The sequence below is a fragment of the Mobula birostris genome, chromosome 4, assembly GCF_030028105.1.
Source record: "Mobula birostris isolate sMobBir1 chromosome 4, sMobBir1.hap1, whole genome shotgun sequence".
NCBI classification, from domain to species: domain Eukaryota; kingdom Metazoa; phylum Chordata; class Chondrichthyes; order Myliobatiformes; family Myliobatidae; genus Mobula; species Mobula birostris.
In genome coordinates this window covers 119012257-119025583 of record NC_092373.1, presented here as the reverse complement: position 1 = coordinate 119025583, position 13327 = coordinate 119012257, and the positions used below count along the sequence as shown (strand labels likewise).

General features: G+C 42.4%; 1 protein-coding gene across 3 annotated transcripts in view; it reads left to right on the top strand.

The window, feature by feature from the left end:
- LOC140196555 (TRAF-interacting protein with FHA domain-containing protein A-like) overlaps positions 1-12432 on the top strand; it is a 14466-nt gene extending 2034 nt beyond the window's left edge. Inside the window, exons 2-4 of one of the 3 annotated variants that reach the window (XM_072255969.1) lie at positions 5827-5864; positions 6571-6633; positions 8884-12432. In XM_072255969.1, the coding sequence (XP_072112070.1) occupies positions 6611-6633; positions 8884-9463 (603 nt within the window). In that variant the 5' untranslated portion in view covers positions 5827-5864; positions 6571-6610 and the 3' untranslated portion in view covers positions 9464-12432. Of the gene's footprint in view, positions 1-5826; positions 5865-6570; positions 6639-8883 lie in introns of those variants that run through there. The other 2 variants (XM_072255968.1, XM_072255967.1) reach the window with 2 other exon arrangements.
- Positions 12433-13327: the final 895 nt, after the last annotated feature.

Sequence of the window (13327 nt, the reverse complement as noted above, 5' to 3'; positions counted from 1 at the left end):
AATGTTCCAGGTTGCAGGAACAGAAATGTGACAAGCCCACTGCGTCCAAGCACCACAAAGAACTTAAAATGAATTACAGACTCCCACTATTTGCCTTCTCTGAATCAGCAATCCAGTCCATCCGGCCTATTGAGAAGCCCTTGGATCTTTAACAACTTATCTGTGGTGTCTGGAGTGAGCCATGTCTCTGTAAAGTGCAGAATATGGCAATTCCTCATTTCCTGCCAATACATCGATCTTGCCTTGAGGTCTTCAATTTTGTTCTCCAATGACTACATTTGCTAACAAGATGCTGGTTAGAGGGACTTGCATTCCTCGGCCTTTTGGCCTGGCTTTTAGTCCTCCCCTCCTCTCTCTGTTCTGGCCATGGTGATGTACTGTACCTTTGTCTGCTTAAAGGTACAGTACCCGCATGCCTATGTTAAGTTCACTGAGTCCTTAAGATTGTGAAATCGCTAGTTCATTAAGACGGTTCAAAATTACATTGTTTAATGAGAAATTACAGGCTGCAGATTGCAGTGAGAGAAATTCAGAAGAAGTATATTTAGAAGTTTTGTAAGCAGCTTGCAACACATTGCCGTAAATCACCAATGCCAACTTGAAAAAGATTATTGACCTCAACATGAGGAAAGGAGAGATCCATGAGCCAGTCCTCATCGGCGGATCAGAGAAGATGAGAGTCAGCAACTTTAAATTCCTCGATGTTATCATTTCAAAGGATATGTCCTGGGTCCAGTACCTAAGTACCATTATGAAGAAAACCTGGCAGCTCCTCTACCTTCTTAGAAGTTTGTCAGATTCAGCATGTCATATAAAACTTTGACGAACTCTTCTAGATGTGCAGAGGAGAGTATGTTGACTGGTTGTATCATTGCCTGATATGGAAACACCAATACCCTTGAATGGAAAATCCTACAAAAAGTCATTGGACACAGCCAGGTCTATCATGGATAAAGCCCTCCCTGCCATTTAGCACATCTACGACTAAAACTGTTGCAAGCAAACAGCATCTCCTCCCCCCCATCTAAACCATGCTCTCTTCTCGCTGCTGCCATCAGGAAGGAGGTACAGGAGCCTTAGACCTCAGGAACAGTTATTACCCCTCAGCCATCAGGCTCTTGAACCAGGGAGGATAACTTCACTCAATGTCACTCACCCCATCACTGAACTGCTCCCACAACCTATGGACTCACTTTCAAGCACACGTCATCTCATGTCTTTGATATTTAGTGCCAATTTATTTATCTATTATTATTCTTTCTTTTTGTATTTGCACAGTTTTTTGGCTTTTGCACATTGGTTTTCTGTCTGTCCAGTTGGGTACAGTCCTTCATTGATTCCATTGTTTTTTGTATTTACAGCAAATCTCAGGTTTGTATATGGTGACATAAATGTACGTAACTGACAATAAATTTACTTTGGACTTTGAAAATTTGGATGATGGACTTGGAGGGTGGTGCAATTGTGACCGACCTGCAATGCACTGGGGTAGTGAAGTTTAGATGTAAAAAGGGCAAGGAAGGCAGTAGAAGATGAGCTGTGGCAGAACTTGAAATTGGTGGAGGCACAAATAGGCTGAGTTTGTGAGGGCAAGGTCATGGGATCCATAATTCATCCAATTTTGGGATGTGACATTCAATTTCAGGACATTGAAAAGTTTGGTTTAGTTTTGGATAGTTGACTTCATTTCTGTCTTTTCAATATTTTGGTAAAGTTTCTATTTGTGCTGTCTGCTGGACATTTTTTTTAAAGGGACGTGCATGGGATAGGAGTTGGCAAACTTGAAAATGAGAAATATTTAAAATTTTAGGATTGAAGTAATGGTATAAAATTAATCTGCCAGAGCCAGTGACGTTGATTAATAATAATTGTCTGTTTTTAAAAACTTTGTTTTATTTTGCTCAGTTAATTGCTGTTCTTTATAAATTACAGGTACTTGGTGGCTTGTGATTTGGTACAGCAGGGCATCCTACTTATTGGAGTTGGGAACTTATGGATTTCTCCAGTTAACTGCAAGTGCAGATGCCTGAGTTGCTTGTCAGTTTTGGAGATCAGTGAAGAACTAGTGTTTGAGAATGCTAGCCTGGAATGTAGCTGGAATATTGGGGGGGGGGGGGTGAGAAAAGTGATATCTGGGGGAGGAAGAGTTGGGTTTGGGGATGGGAATGGTGGCTGGGTTTATGGTGCATGCAGATGGGATCTGGAGACTTCACCATTGCCAGCAGCCTAAGTTGGTGTGCCTGTATTCTGAGATCAAACCCTCTGTTCCTAGCTCTTCCACAGGAGGTAACATCTTCTTCGTGTTTCTCATGTTAAGATTATAAATAATTCTGTGTTTCATTGAGATTGTCTGAGTACAGACCCCACTGATTCAATCAATCCTCCAGACGCAATCTCTCCACTGCCTATGTAAGTTGGTCCATTCACTCATAAATCCCCCTACAGCAGGAATTCCCAACCATGGACCAATACCATTAAGCAAGGAATCCATGGACTCCAGGCTGGGAATGCCTGTCTCTCCAGTTTTCCTATCCAAGTGTTTTTAAATGCTATTGTACATATCTCTTCCAGCTTTTCCCATTAATGCATTGTCCTTTGTATTAAGAAGTTGCCCTCTGGGCCCATAAGTCTTTCCCCTCTCTTGTCTTAAACTATGCCCTCTGTTTTGTTTGTATTCTCTTTCCCTGTAGAAGAAGATTGTATGTATTCACCCTTCTATCTTTGTTGACTAACAGTTCCTGAATGAAATTGGCTAATGTCTGACCAACATGTATTCAAAAGGGCCACTTCCCAACCAATGCAACAACAAGGCTTTGGGAGCAGATAATTTGCTCTATGGAGATCTAAAATGTGGTTGGTATGAGCTTCAGTTACAAATGTCCACATAGAGATGTGCAAAGGAATCCTAGATGCTATAATGGTGATCTTCATCAAGCAAGAAGATGAGCACAAATATGGTAGTTATAGTGAGGACTTCCTGCTGTCTGCCATGGTGAAAGTTATTGCCAGGATTCAACTCCCACTGAAAAACTGCTTCACAAATTACAGTGGAATCGTGTCCAACCAGTGTACGGGGCCATTACCAGATAATTCAGGGAGCAGCAACACTACACTGGACACTAATATTTCCTTTAAAGCTTATCAATTGGAAAGAACTATGGAATGCCCTCAAATCTGGCTGCCCACAGAAATTTGTCACCTTTTGATGTTTTCTTTATGGTGGCATGAGAGCCATGATCCTAACCAGTGGTTCTATTACAGAACCAATCTTGTATCATTGTATCATTGCTCCAAAGGTTCTCCCTATTTTACTTCCTGTAGTGTTGCATCTTGCTTCTCATAAATTTTCTGCTATGGAAGTAATGAGAAACTGTTCATCCTGCAGTGACAGCAGTCTAAAATCAATATTGTCCACACTCACTGGAGCACAGGAGACTAAGAAGTTCAGAAATTAATAAAATAGTCATAGTCATACTTTATTGATCCCGAGAGAAACTGGGTTTTGTTACAGTTGCACCAACCAAGAATAGAGTATAAATATAGCAATATAAAACCATAATTAAATAATATGTAAATTATGCCAGGACTAGCCTATTGGCTGAGGGTGTCTGACCCTCCAAGGGAGGAGTTGTAAAGTTTGATGGTCACAGGCAGGAATGACTTCCTATGACACTCCGTGTTGCATCTCGGTGGAATGAGTCTCTGGCTGAATGTACTCCTGTGCCCAACCAGTACATTATGTAGTGGATGGGAGACATTGTCCAAGGTGGCATGCAACTTGGACAGCATCCTCTTTTCAGACACCACCGTCAGAGAGTTCAGTTCCATCCCCACAACATCACTGGCCTTACGAATGTGTTTGTTGATTCTGTTGGTGTCTGCTACCCTCAGCCTGCTGCCCCAGCACACAACAGCAAACATGATCGCACTGGCCACCACAGACTCGTAGAACGTCCTCAGCATCGTCCGACAGATGTTAAAGGACCTCAGTCTCCTCAGGAAATAGAGATGGCTCTGACCCTTCTTGTAGACAGCCTCAGTGTTCTTTGACCAGTCCAGTTTATTGTCAATTCGTATCCCCAGGTATTTGTAATCCTCCACGATGTCCACACTGACCCCCTGGATGGAAACAGGGGTCACCGGTGCCTTAGCCCTCCTCAAGTCTACCACCAGCTCCTTAGTCTTTTTCACATTAAGCTGCAGATAATTCTGCTCACACCATGTGACAAAGTTTCCTACCGTAGCCCTGTACTCAGCCTCATCTCCCTTGCTGATGCATCCAACTATGGCAGAGTCATCAGAAAACTCCTGAAGATGACAAGACTCTGTGCAGTAGTTGAAGTCTGAGGTGTAAATGGTGAAGAGAAAGGGAGACAAGACAGTCCCCTGTGGAGCCCCAGTGCTGCTGATCACTCTGTCTGACACACAGTGTTGCAAGCACACGTATTGTGGTCTGCCAGTCAGGTAATCAAGAATCCATGACACCAGGAAAGCATCCACCTGCATCGCTGTCAGCTTCTCCCCCAGCAGAGCAGGGCGGATGGTGTTGAACGCACTGGAGAAGTCAAAAAACATGGCCCTCACAGTGCTCGCTGGCTTGTCCAGGTGGTCTAGACACGGTTCAGCAGGTAGACGATGGCATCCTCAACTCCTAGTTGGTGCTGGTAGGCAAACTGGAGGGGATCTAAGTGTGGCCTAACCATAGGCCGGAGCAGCTCCAGAACAAGTCTCTCCAGGGTCTTGATGATGTGGGAGGTCAATGCCACCTGTCTGTAGTCATTGAGGCCACTGGGTTGCGGCGTCTTCGGCACAGGGACAAGGCAGGATGTCTTCCACAGCACAGGAACTCTCTGGAGCCTCAAGCTCAGGTTGAAGACATGGTGAAGTACTCCACATAGCTGAGGGGCACAGGCTTTGAGCACCCTGGTACTGACACCATCCGGTCCTGCAGCCTTGCTTGGGTTGAGACGTTTCAACTGTCTTCTCACCTGTTCAGCTGTGAAGCCCACCGTGGTGGTTTCATATGGGGAAGGGGTATAGTCATGAGAGCAGGGTGGGGGACTGTGAGGAGGAGTGGAGGGGAATGGAATATGTGTTGGTTGGGGGCTGACAACAGATAAATCATGTGGGGGATGGGCAGGGGCCACAATGTCAAATCTGTTAAAGAACAGGTTAAGTTCATTGGCCCTGTCCACACTGCCTTCAGCTCCTCTGTTGCTAGTTTGCCAGAACCCAGTGATGGTCCTCATCCCACTCCAGACCTCTCTCATGTTGTTCTGCTGGAGTTTCCACTCAGGCTTCCTCCTGTACCTGTCTTTAGCCTCCCTGATCCTGGCTTTCAGGTCCCTCTGTATTGCCCTCTGCTCCTCCCTATTTCCATCTCTAAACGCCCTCTTTTTAGGATTCAGGATGTCCTTAATGTCCTTTGTCACCCATGGCTTGTTATTTGAATAACAAAGGACAGTTCTTGCCAGAACATTGCAGTCCACACAGAAGTTGATGTAACCAGTGATGCACTCTGTGAGCCCATCAATATCCTCTCCATGTGTCTCACAGAGTGCCTGCCAGTCTGTCACCTCAACACAACCCTGGAGTGCCTCATAGGCCTCCTCCGACCATTTCCTCACTGTCTTCAAGATTGCAGGTTTACTCTTCACCAGAGGCACGTAGCAGGGTTTGAGATGCACCAGGTTGTGATCTGACCTTTCCAGTGGGGGGAGGGGAGAGGAGCTGTTTGCATCCTTAACATAAAATCATGAGATGTATGGCTAAGGTAGATGGTCATAGTCTTTTTTTTTTTTGACCCCACCCCCACCCCCACCCCCAGGGTTGAGGAGTCCAAAACTAGAAGGCACAGGCACAAGGTAAGAGACCTGAGTGGTAACTTTACTGAGTATTGAGTACAGTATCTGAATGAGCTGCCTGAGCAAGTGGTGGGTAGAATTGCAACATTTCAGGGGTATTTAGATGGGCACATCAAAAGGAAAGGATTGAATGGTTACAGCCCAAATGCAGGCAACTGGGACTAGCAGGGAGGACTCTGTGTTTGGTGTCCAGCCTTTGGGTTGAAGGGCCTGATTCTGTGCTGTATTTCTTAATGACTTCAATAATCAAGTTGCAGGCCAAGCTCCAAGCTGTCCTCAATTTTTTCATTGAATCATACAAGAAGATGGGCTTTTGTGTACAACATCCACAGGCTAAGGTCACCTGTCAGCCTGCCCCCCGATGTAAAACTCTGCCCTCTGACAATAAATGTTCCTGGTGAAATTCACCATTGCCTTCAATGCGTCAACATTGCCTTTGATAAGAGGAAAAAGACTTGACATAAAACCCATGGTCTACGAGGCCAGAGTAATCCTTGCACTTCTCAGATCCTGACCACCTACACAGGCACATGAACGATGTACTGATACTGTCTTGACAAAATTCTCTGAAGTCACTGGAATGATAAGCAAATCTATGTCAGTGGTGTCTCTGTATTCTAAATGGAGAATACAGAATTAATAAGTTAATGCCACAGTGCTCGTACTGAAGCTATACAATTAATCCCTTTCTGTACTTTGCTTATAGCTCTGTAAATGGTTACCCTTCCCATCACCTTATTCAGAAGATGAATATGGATCACAATAATTTGTAAGGTAACAGAGAAGCTTGCTCCTTGTAAATTCTGATACATATGCCAGTCAAATTAAATCAGTGCCCTCTGCTGAATGTCCCTTCTTCCAAGAGAAATTTAGTGTATCAAAACCATCAATGAATTTAAGTACTTCCAAGATGATCATCGCTAATTTCTGCTGTCTCTCCATAAAGCTAAAGCACCAGCTCCACCCATTGTCATATCAATCTAGCAAAAACTCTGCATTCTCTGAGAATCCCTGATACCCTTTTTCAAATGTGGCAACCAATACTCCTCTGAATTACATTGTTATAAATGCGAGAATATTGAATTTGTTTGGGAGCTCAAACAAAATAAAAATGTTAACTCAAACATCAATTGTTCCATTTAGAATGTATTAAGAACGAAGAACTCATTTTAAACAGATACCAAACATTTGATCACTTGGGTGAATAGTTTGTTTATTGTTCTTACTATATCAATTAAAATTTAGCATTTCAAAACAGGAGTTCTCAAAGATTGATACTAGTTGATGTACAGTGGATTCTGGTTAATTAGGACAAATCAGGATCAGTATGTTTGGCCCAATTGAGTGGCTGCCCTAATTATCAAAATTTCATGGAAATAGTTAAAAAGGTGTTTTAAAAAAAAAGACAAACTTTTGTTTACCTGAGTAACAAATTATGTATTTAAATGAAATACAGAACAAATTAGAACACTACCAATACTACTACAGCGCTACAAGTTTGTGCATTAGTTCATAATGGTTACCGACCAAAGAATTCATCGAATCCATTGCTGGCATGGTACTTGATTCGTAAGCTATCTATTCTGGGACCTTAAAGCATTGAGGCTAAACATTTTCCCAAATAACCAACATTTTTTTTGAATTCCTGACATATTTGAACAAAATACATTTATGGGATCCATTGCTTTCTTTGAACCTGATCGTCTGTGTTTGTAGCCAAGGGAACCATTTGTCGTAGTATGTTTATATTTGATTTAAAAAAAAAGGGCCTGTTTCCTCAGCATTATAGATATCTGCACTTTTTTTTTTTGAAGCGGGTTGGGGAGTGTGCATATATCCTCATTTCTGCACTTAACATATTAGCACTACCTTTCTCTTCATGTGCTTTCTTGAAATTAATGTGGTGCCTACGTTTCCATCGAGACAACCAACCATCTTTTGCTTTAAAATCGTTGTGACACAGCTTCTTAGCTAGCTCCTCTGACTTGTCTTTTAACATTGGTCCACTGACATGCACACGTCATCCAGTTATACTGGAAAACCATTGATTGAGGTTCTCTTCAACAAGTGGATCCTTGCCGTCATGCCTTTGTTTTTGGGATGTTGTCCCTTGCGTATTGCCCGTTCTTCTAGCAGTTTATCTTGCTGATGTATCAAGCGTGCAATAGTTATCTCAGCTAGCTGACGATGAGTCATGTTAGGCAGATGACTTTTAATTTGGTCCAATAGGATAACACTTTCAGCTAGTGTCAAATCTTTTCATGACGATGGTCTCAACATTTTTCTTAAAAGTCAAAATTTTTTGTAAAAACTTATTAAAAATAATTAAAACTGCTTTTTGAATTGGCGTCCGTTGGCCCAAATGGATAAAATAACACAAGCGCGCACACAACTGATCGCTCTAAGCATGGTTCAGTGTCTTACGGCCACACAAGTGCACGTGACTAACCATCTCCTGCCCCAGTTTAGTGGCAAGTGCCCCAAGGATGATGGGGTGGAGATGCATCTCGACTAAAGGGGGTGTAAGGCACTCCTTTCCTCCGTTAGTCACCCTTGGGCAAGGTGTAGCACCTGCTTAGGCATCCCCCATCCCCCCAATCAAGGTCATGTGAAACCATGGGCGCAACGGGTGCCTATCACAAGTTCTGGATATGCAACCACTGACTCCAGACAGACAATCTCTGAAGAATATTGATGATGACTGGGTCACCAGTCTTGTAAAGACCCTGCCAATGGCAAACCACTTCTGTAGAAAAAAATTGCCAAGAACAATTATTGTCATAGAAGGACCATGATCGGCTATGCCATACGACACAACACATAACAAATGACTGTCTCAAATAAACCAGGAATCCTGGCTATTTACTGTATTTGCTGTTGTTCATTAAGATTTGTCCCAAGTAAGTAGCTGCCCCCATTAACCAATGACCCAATTAACTTTTTTTCGTAACAATGTATTTTTGTGATGCAGCACTGCTGTAGAGGAAGGTTACACTAAAGATATTTATTATTTTCACAGAAAAAGAAACTGTGACAGCATGTCCTTTGAAACTGATGAAACAGAAGAGACTATAACTTGTCTTCATATAAGAGTCTACCATCCACAGGCTTCAGTGTTTAGGACCCTGAATTTCAATGAGAAACAGAAGCATCGAGGAGAAGAATCCATAAAGTTTGGCCGTGACTCTAAAGTATGCCAATTTCCTCTATTGGACAAACGCGCTTCACGAATTCAGTTCGTACTACAATCGTTCCGACATGCTGATAGCTCAGAGCTCTGTTTTGAAATCAAAAATGCAAGCTTGAGGACTCAACTATCTGTCAATGGTATCGCTTTGGATCATCTCAATAGGATTGATTTACCAAACAAGTGTATTTTGCGATTTGGTGAATTCCAATTCTATCTTGAAAAAGAGAGTGGAGAAGACAAAGAACATTTTGAGGTCAAATTTAATCTCTCTTTAGTTTCATTTTGTCAGGAGGGCATTGTGGAGACTCTATCCCATCCTGTGACTAAGAGTGGTGTTTTGAATGTTCCAGTGACCCTGCACCAATCTCAGTCTGCAGTAGAAACTGATGAAAATGAATTAATATCGTAAGGTTCAAGTGGTAAATTAATGGTAGGCTCTTCAGCTATCGTGTGATGTGAGGGAGGCGAGAAAATATGGCCCAAGTGTTGTTCAAAAGGGAGTATCGGGAAACCTCGCTAGAAATCATCAGGGTTTCCAAATAGTTGGTAAGTGGGATATCAATATATTACTGTACTGGGAAAATCAAATAAAAATCAGAATAGCAGAATTTCCCAGTGGCGAAATATTTTAAATCCTACCCCTATTTTCATTCTGACATGCCAGGCCACAATGAGGCCACTCTCAAGAAGGGGGTACAGCACCTCATTATATATAGGTAGCCTTCAACCTGGTGGCATAAACAGTGACTTCTCCTTCTGCTAATTTCCCCCCCCTCCCCCTTTCCTCCTCTTCTACTCCCCACTCCAGCCTTTTGCCTCTTCTCCTCACCTGCCTTTCACCTCCCCTGGTGCTCCTCCTCTTTCACCTTCTGCTATGGTGCATTCTTCTATCAGGTTCCTTCTTCTCCAGTCCTCTGCATTCCACCCACCTGGCTGCACCTATCACCGTTTGTTGTTATCCTCCTCCTCTCCCCCACTTTTTATTCTGACATCTTCCCCACCCCCCTTCCTTTCCAGTCCAGATAAAGGGTCTCAGCCTGAGATGTTGACTGTTTATTCATTTCCATACGTCCTGCCCGGCCTGACCTGACCTTGTGAGTTCCTCTAGCATTTTGGCGGCATTGCTCTGGATTTGCAGCATCTACTGAATCTCCTGTGTTTAGAATATTAAATGTTACCTTTATACAAACAGTGGCGGCAAATGTTAAGATAACAATATTAAGGCTTTTGTCACACGTACACACACAATGCTGAAGGAACTCAGCAGGTCAGGCAGTATCCATGGAAAAGATAAAGAGTTGATGTTTTGGGGCAAGACACTTCATCAGGATCCTGGTAGGACAGGGATTTCCAATTTGTGGTCCATGGACCCCTCAGCTAATAGTAGAGATTCATGGTATAAGAAAGCTTGGGGACTCCTGTGGTAGGGGAACATCAGGGGTAGGGAGAGACCAATTAAACGGTCAAGCTGCTGCCAGCAGTCAATAGGATCTGATTGTAATCTCAGCTCTTCATTTTTATCTACATGTTATAACAATGTCCCTCCCTACCCCTTGCTTATCAAGTACCTCTCCATCTCTGCCTTAAATATAATCAGACTTACTAACAATGCCTTCAGAGGAATTTTAAAAAAAAAGTCTCATCTGTCTTGACAGTCAAAAATTACTGCAGATGCTGGACATCTGAAATAAAAGCAGATGCTGGAAAGTCTTAGTAGACCAGGCAGCATCTGTATAAAGAGAGACTGAGTCAATGGGTTAAAGTGTATTCAGCTTTTGGTAGTGGTCCTCTGCTTAGGTCAGTGCATTCCTGACATTTCTGTCTGCTCATCGTAGCACAGGAATTGGGAATGAGCTGGAGGTTACAGGTTTTCTGACCTCCTTCTGGACTCCAGTAACAGCCAGAAAGTTTTGTCATACTGAACTGAGGAGCTAGATACACTCAGTTCAACGTAAATTTATTATCAAAGTACATACTGTGTATGTCACCATATACAACCCTGAGAAACACACATAAAATACTGGAGGAACTCAGCAGGCCAGGCAGAAAAGAAAACAGTCGACATTTTGGTCTGAGACACTTCACCAGGACTGGAAAAAATATGCGCCAGAGTAAGAAAGTGGGCAGAGGGGAGGGGTGAAATAAAGAGCTGGGAAGTTGATTGGTGAAAGAGATATAGGGCTAGAGAAGGAAGAATCTGATAGGAGAGGACAAAGGGCCATGGAAGAAAGCAGAAGGGGAGTATCTCCAGAGGGAGGTGATGGGCAGGTAAGGGGAGAAATGGGAATGTGGAATGGTGAAGTGGGTGGGGGGCAATTATCGGATGCTGGAGAAATTGACGTTCATGCCATCATGTTGAAGACTACCTAAATGGATTATAGGGTGTTGCTCCTCCAACCTGAGTGTGGTCAACCGGGAGATTAGTTTTCTTGTGGGCATACACAGTAAATCCAAGAAACACAATAGAATCAATGAAATACCACACCCAACAGGATGGAGAACCAACCAATGTACAAAAGGCAACAAGCTGCAAATATGAAAGAGAAAAAAATAATAAATAACTAATAAATATTGAGAACATGAGATAAACAGTCCTTGAAAGTGAATCCACTGGTTGTGGGAACAGTTCAGTGAAAGGGCGAGTGAAGTTATCCCCTTGGCTTCAAGAGCCTGATGGTTGAAGGGTAATAACTGTGTGCATGTGCGGTCCTGAGCTTCCTGTACCACCATCCTGATGGCAGCAATGAGAAGAGAACATGGTCTGGGTAGTGGAGTTTCTTAATGATGAATGCTGATTTCCTGCGTCAGCACTCCATCTGGATGAGCTTTACCCATGATGGACTGGGCCGTAAACAGTACTTTTTGTAGGCTTTTCCATACCAGGCCGTGACACTAGTCGATAAACTCTCCATGGCACATGTATAGAAGTTGGGCAAAGTTTTAGATGTCATGCAAAATCTTTGTAATCTACTAAGGAAGTAGAAGTGTGCTTTCTTCGTAATTGGACTTGTGTGCTGGACCCAAGACACAGAGTAACTTGCCCCTCGGAATAATTGCTTAAATACTGTATGTACACTCAGTGACATGTCTATTTTTGCTTCATTGCTATGAAGTGAAACTCATTTATATTTGAAACTAATTTAGAATTCATCTGCATTAATATCTCCTTTAGCTCAATTTCCCCTTAAGTCACTTACTTGAATATTCAGGCTCATAAATCATAATTAAAGCATGTTGATTCAAGGACATAGTGTTCCAGAAATGTGTCAAGTATATTCTCAAAAAAATCTTGCCCCCTTTGGAACACAGCCTGTTTCTGCTTTTCCCAGTTTATGAAAATTGAAATGTCTGTATATAATAAATTACTTTTGCTGCAAACTTCTCTTGTTTTTGCACATTTGTGTCCTGCTGCATTATCACTGTTAATAGTTATAAACAATTTCTATTTCTTAACTTTACTCAGTTTCTACTGACAGATTATTTTTAATAGCCCAGAGATAATGTACAAATTTTGCTTTGTCAATGTTCTGAAATCTAATAAATCCACTAAATTATAGACAGTCACAAGAGAAAATGAAAATGATTGTCAACTTTCTTATTTTGATCTGGTTTTACTCTTGTATTATGGGATTGACTTGTAATGGTAACCAGAGTAGTCAGATTATCCAGTAATTTAATGAGTCAGCATTAAGATCTTAAAGCAACTTGGAATGAGTAATAACTTCTGCTGTGAGTGCACACATTGACAACATAAATCAAAAGTATCGGAAAGGATTTGCAATAAGATTCATGAGAAGAGGATTTGTCAAAATTATTGTCCAGATCTCCATTCGCTTGGGTGCTTCCTCAATAAGCTGTAGCTCTGCCTGCCCCCCTCTCCTGATCAGTCTACCCTGCAGCTTCTATGCTGACCTTTTCCTGATTTTTGTGGAAGTACCTCCAAGCTTTGCAATTCCCAGTTTTTCTTTCTTTGCCTTTCTGCTTAATATCATTCAGATCCCAAAGCATTCACATTCTTCCAGTATTTAAGGTGCACAGTCTGATCCTACGAGACAAAACTACATGTCTGAGAGAGATTCTGTGTGTGTCAGGTATACTCAATATGGACAATCAGTGGGAACAAGCAGACGTTTAAGATGCCAAGCTCATTGCATAGATACAGGGTAATGGGGAGAGTTGTAGGGAGCAGGGGTAGCGGAGGGGAGTAAGAGAATTGAATCTTGGAAAAAATAAACAAAATTCTTGATCAGCACCACTCTTGGATTAGATTAAT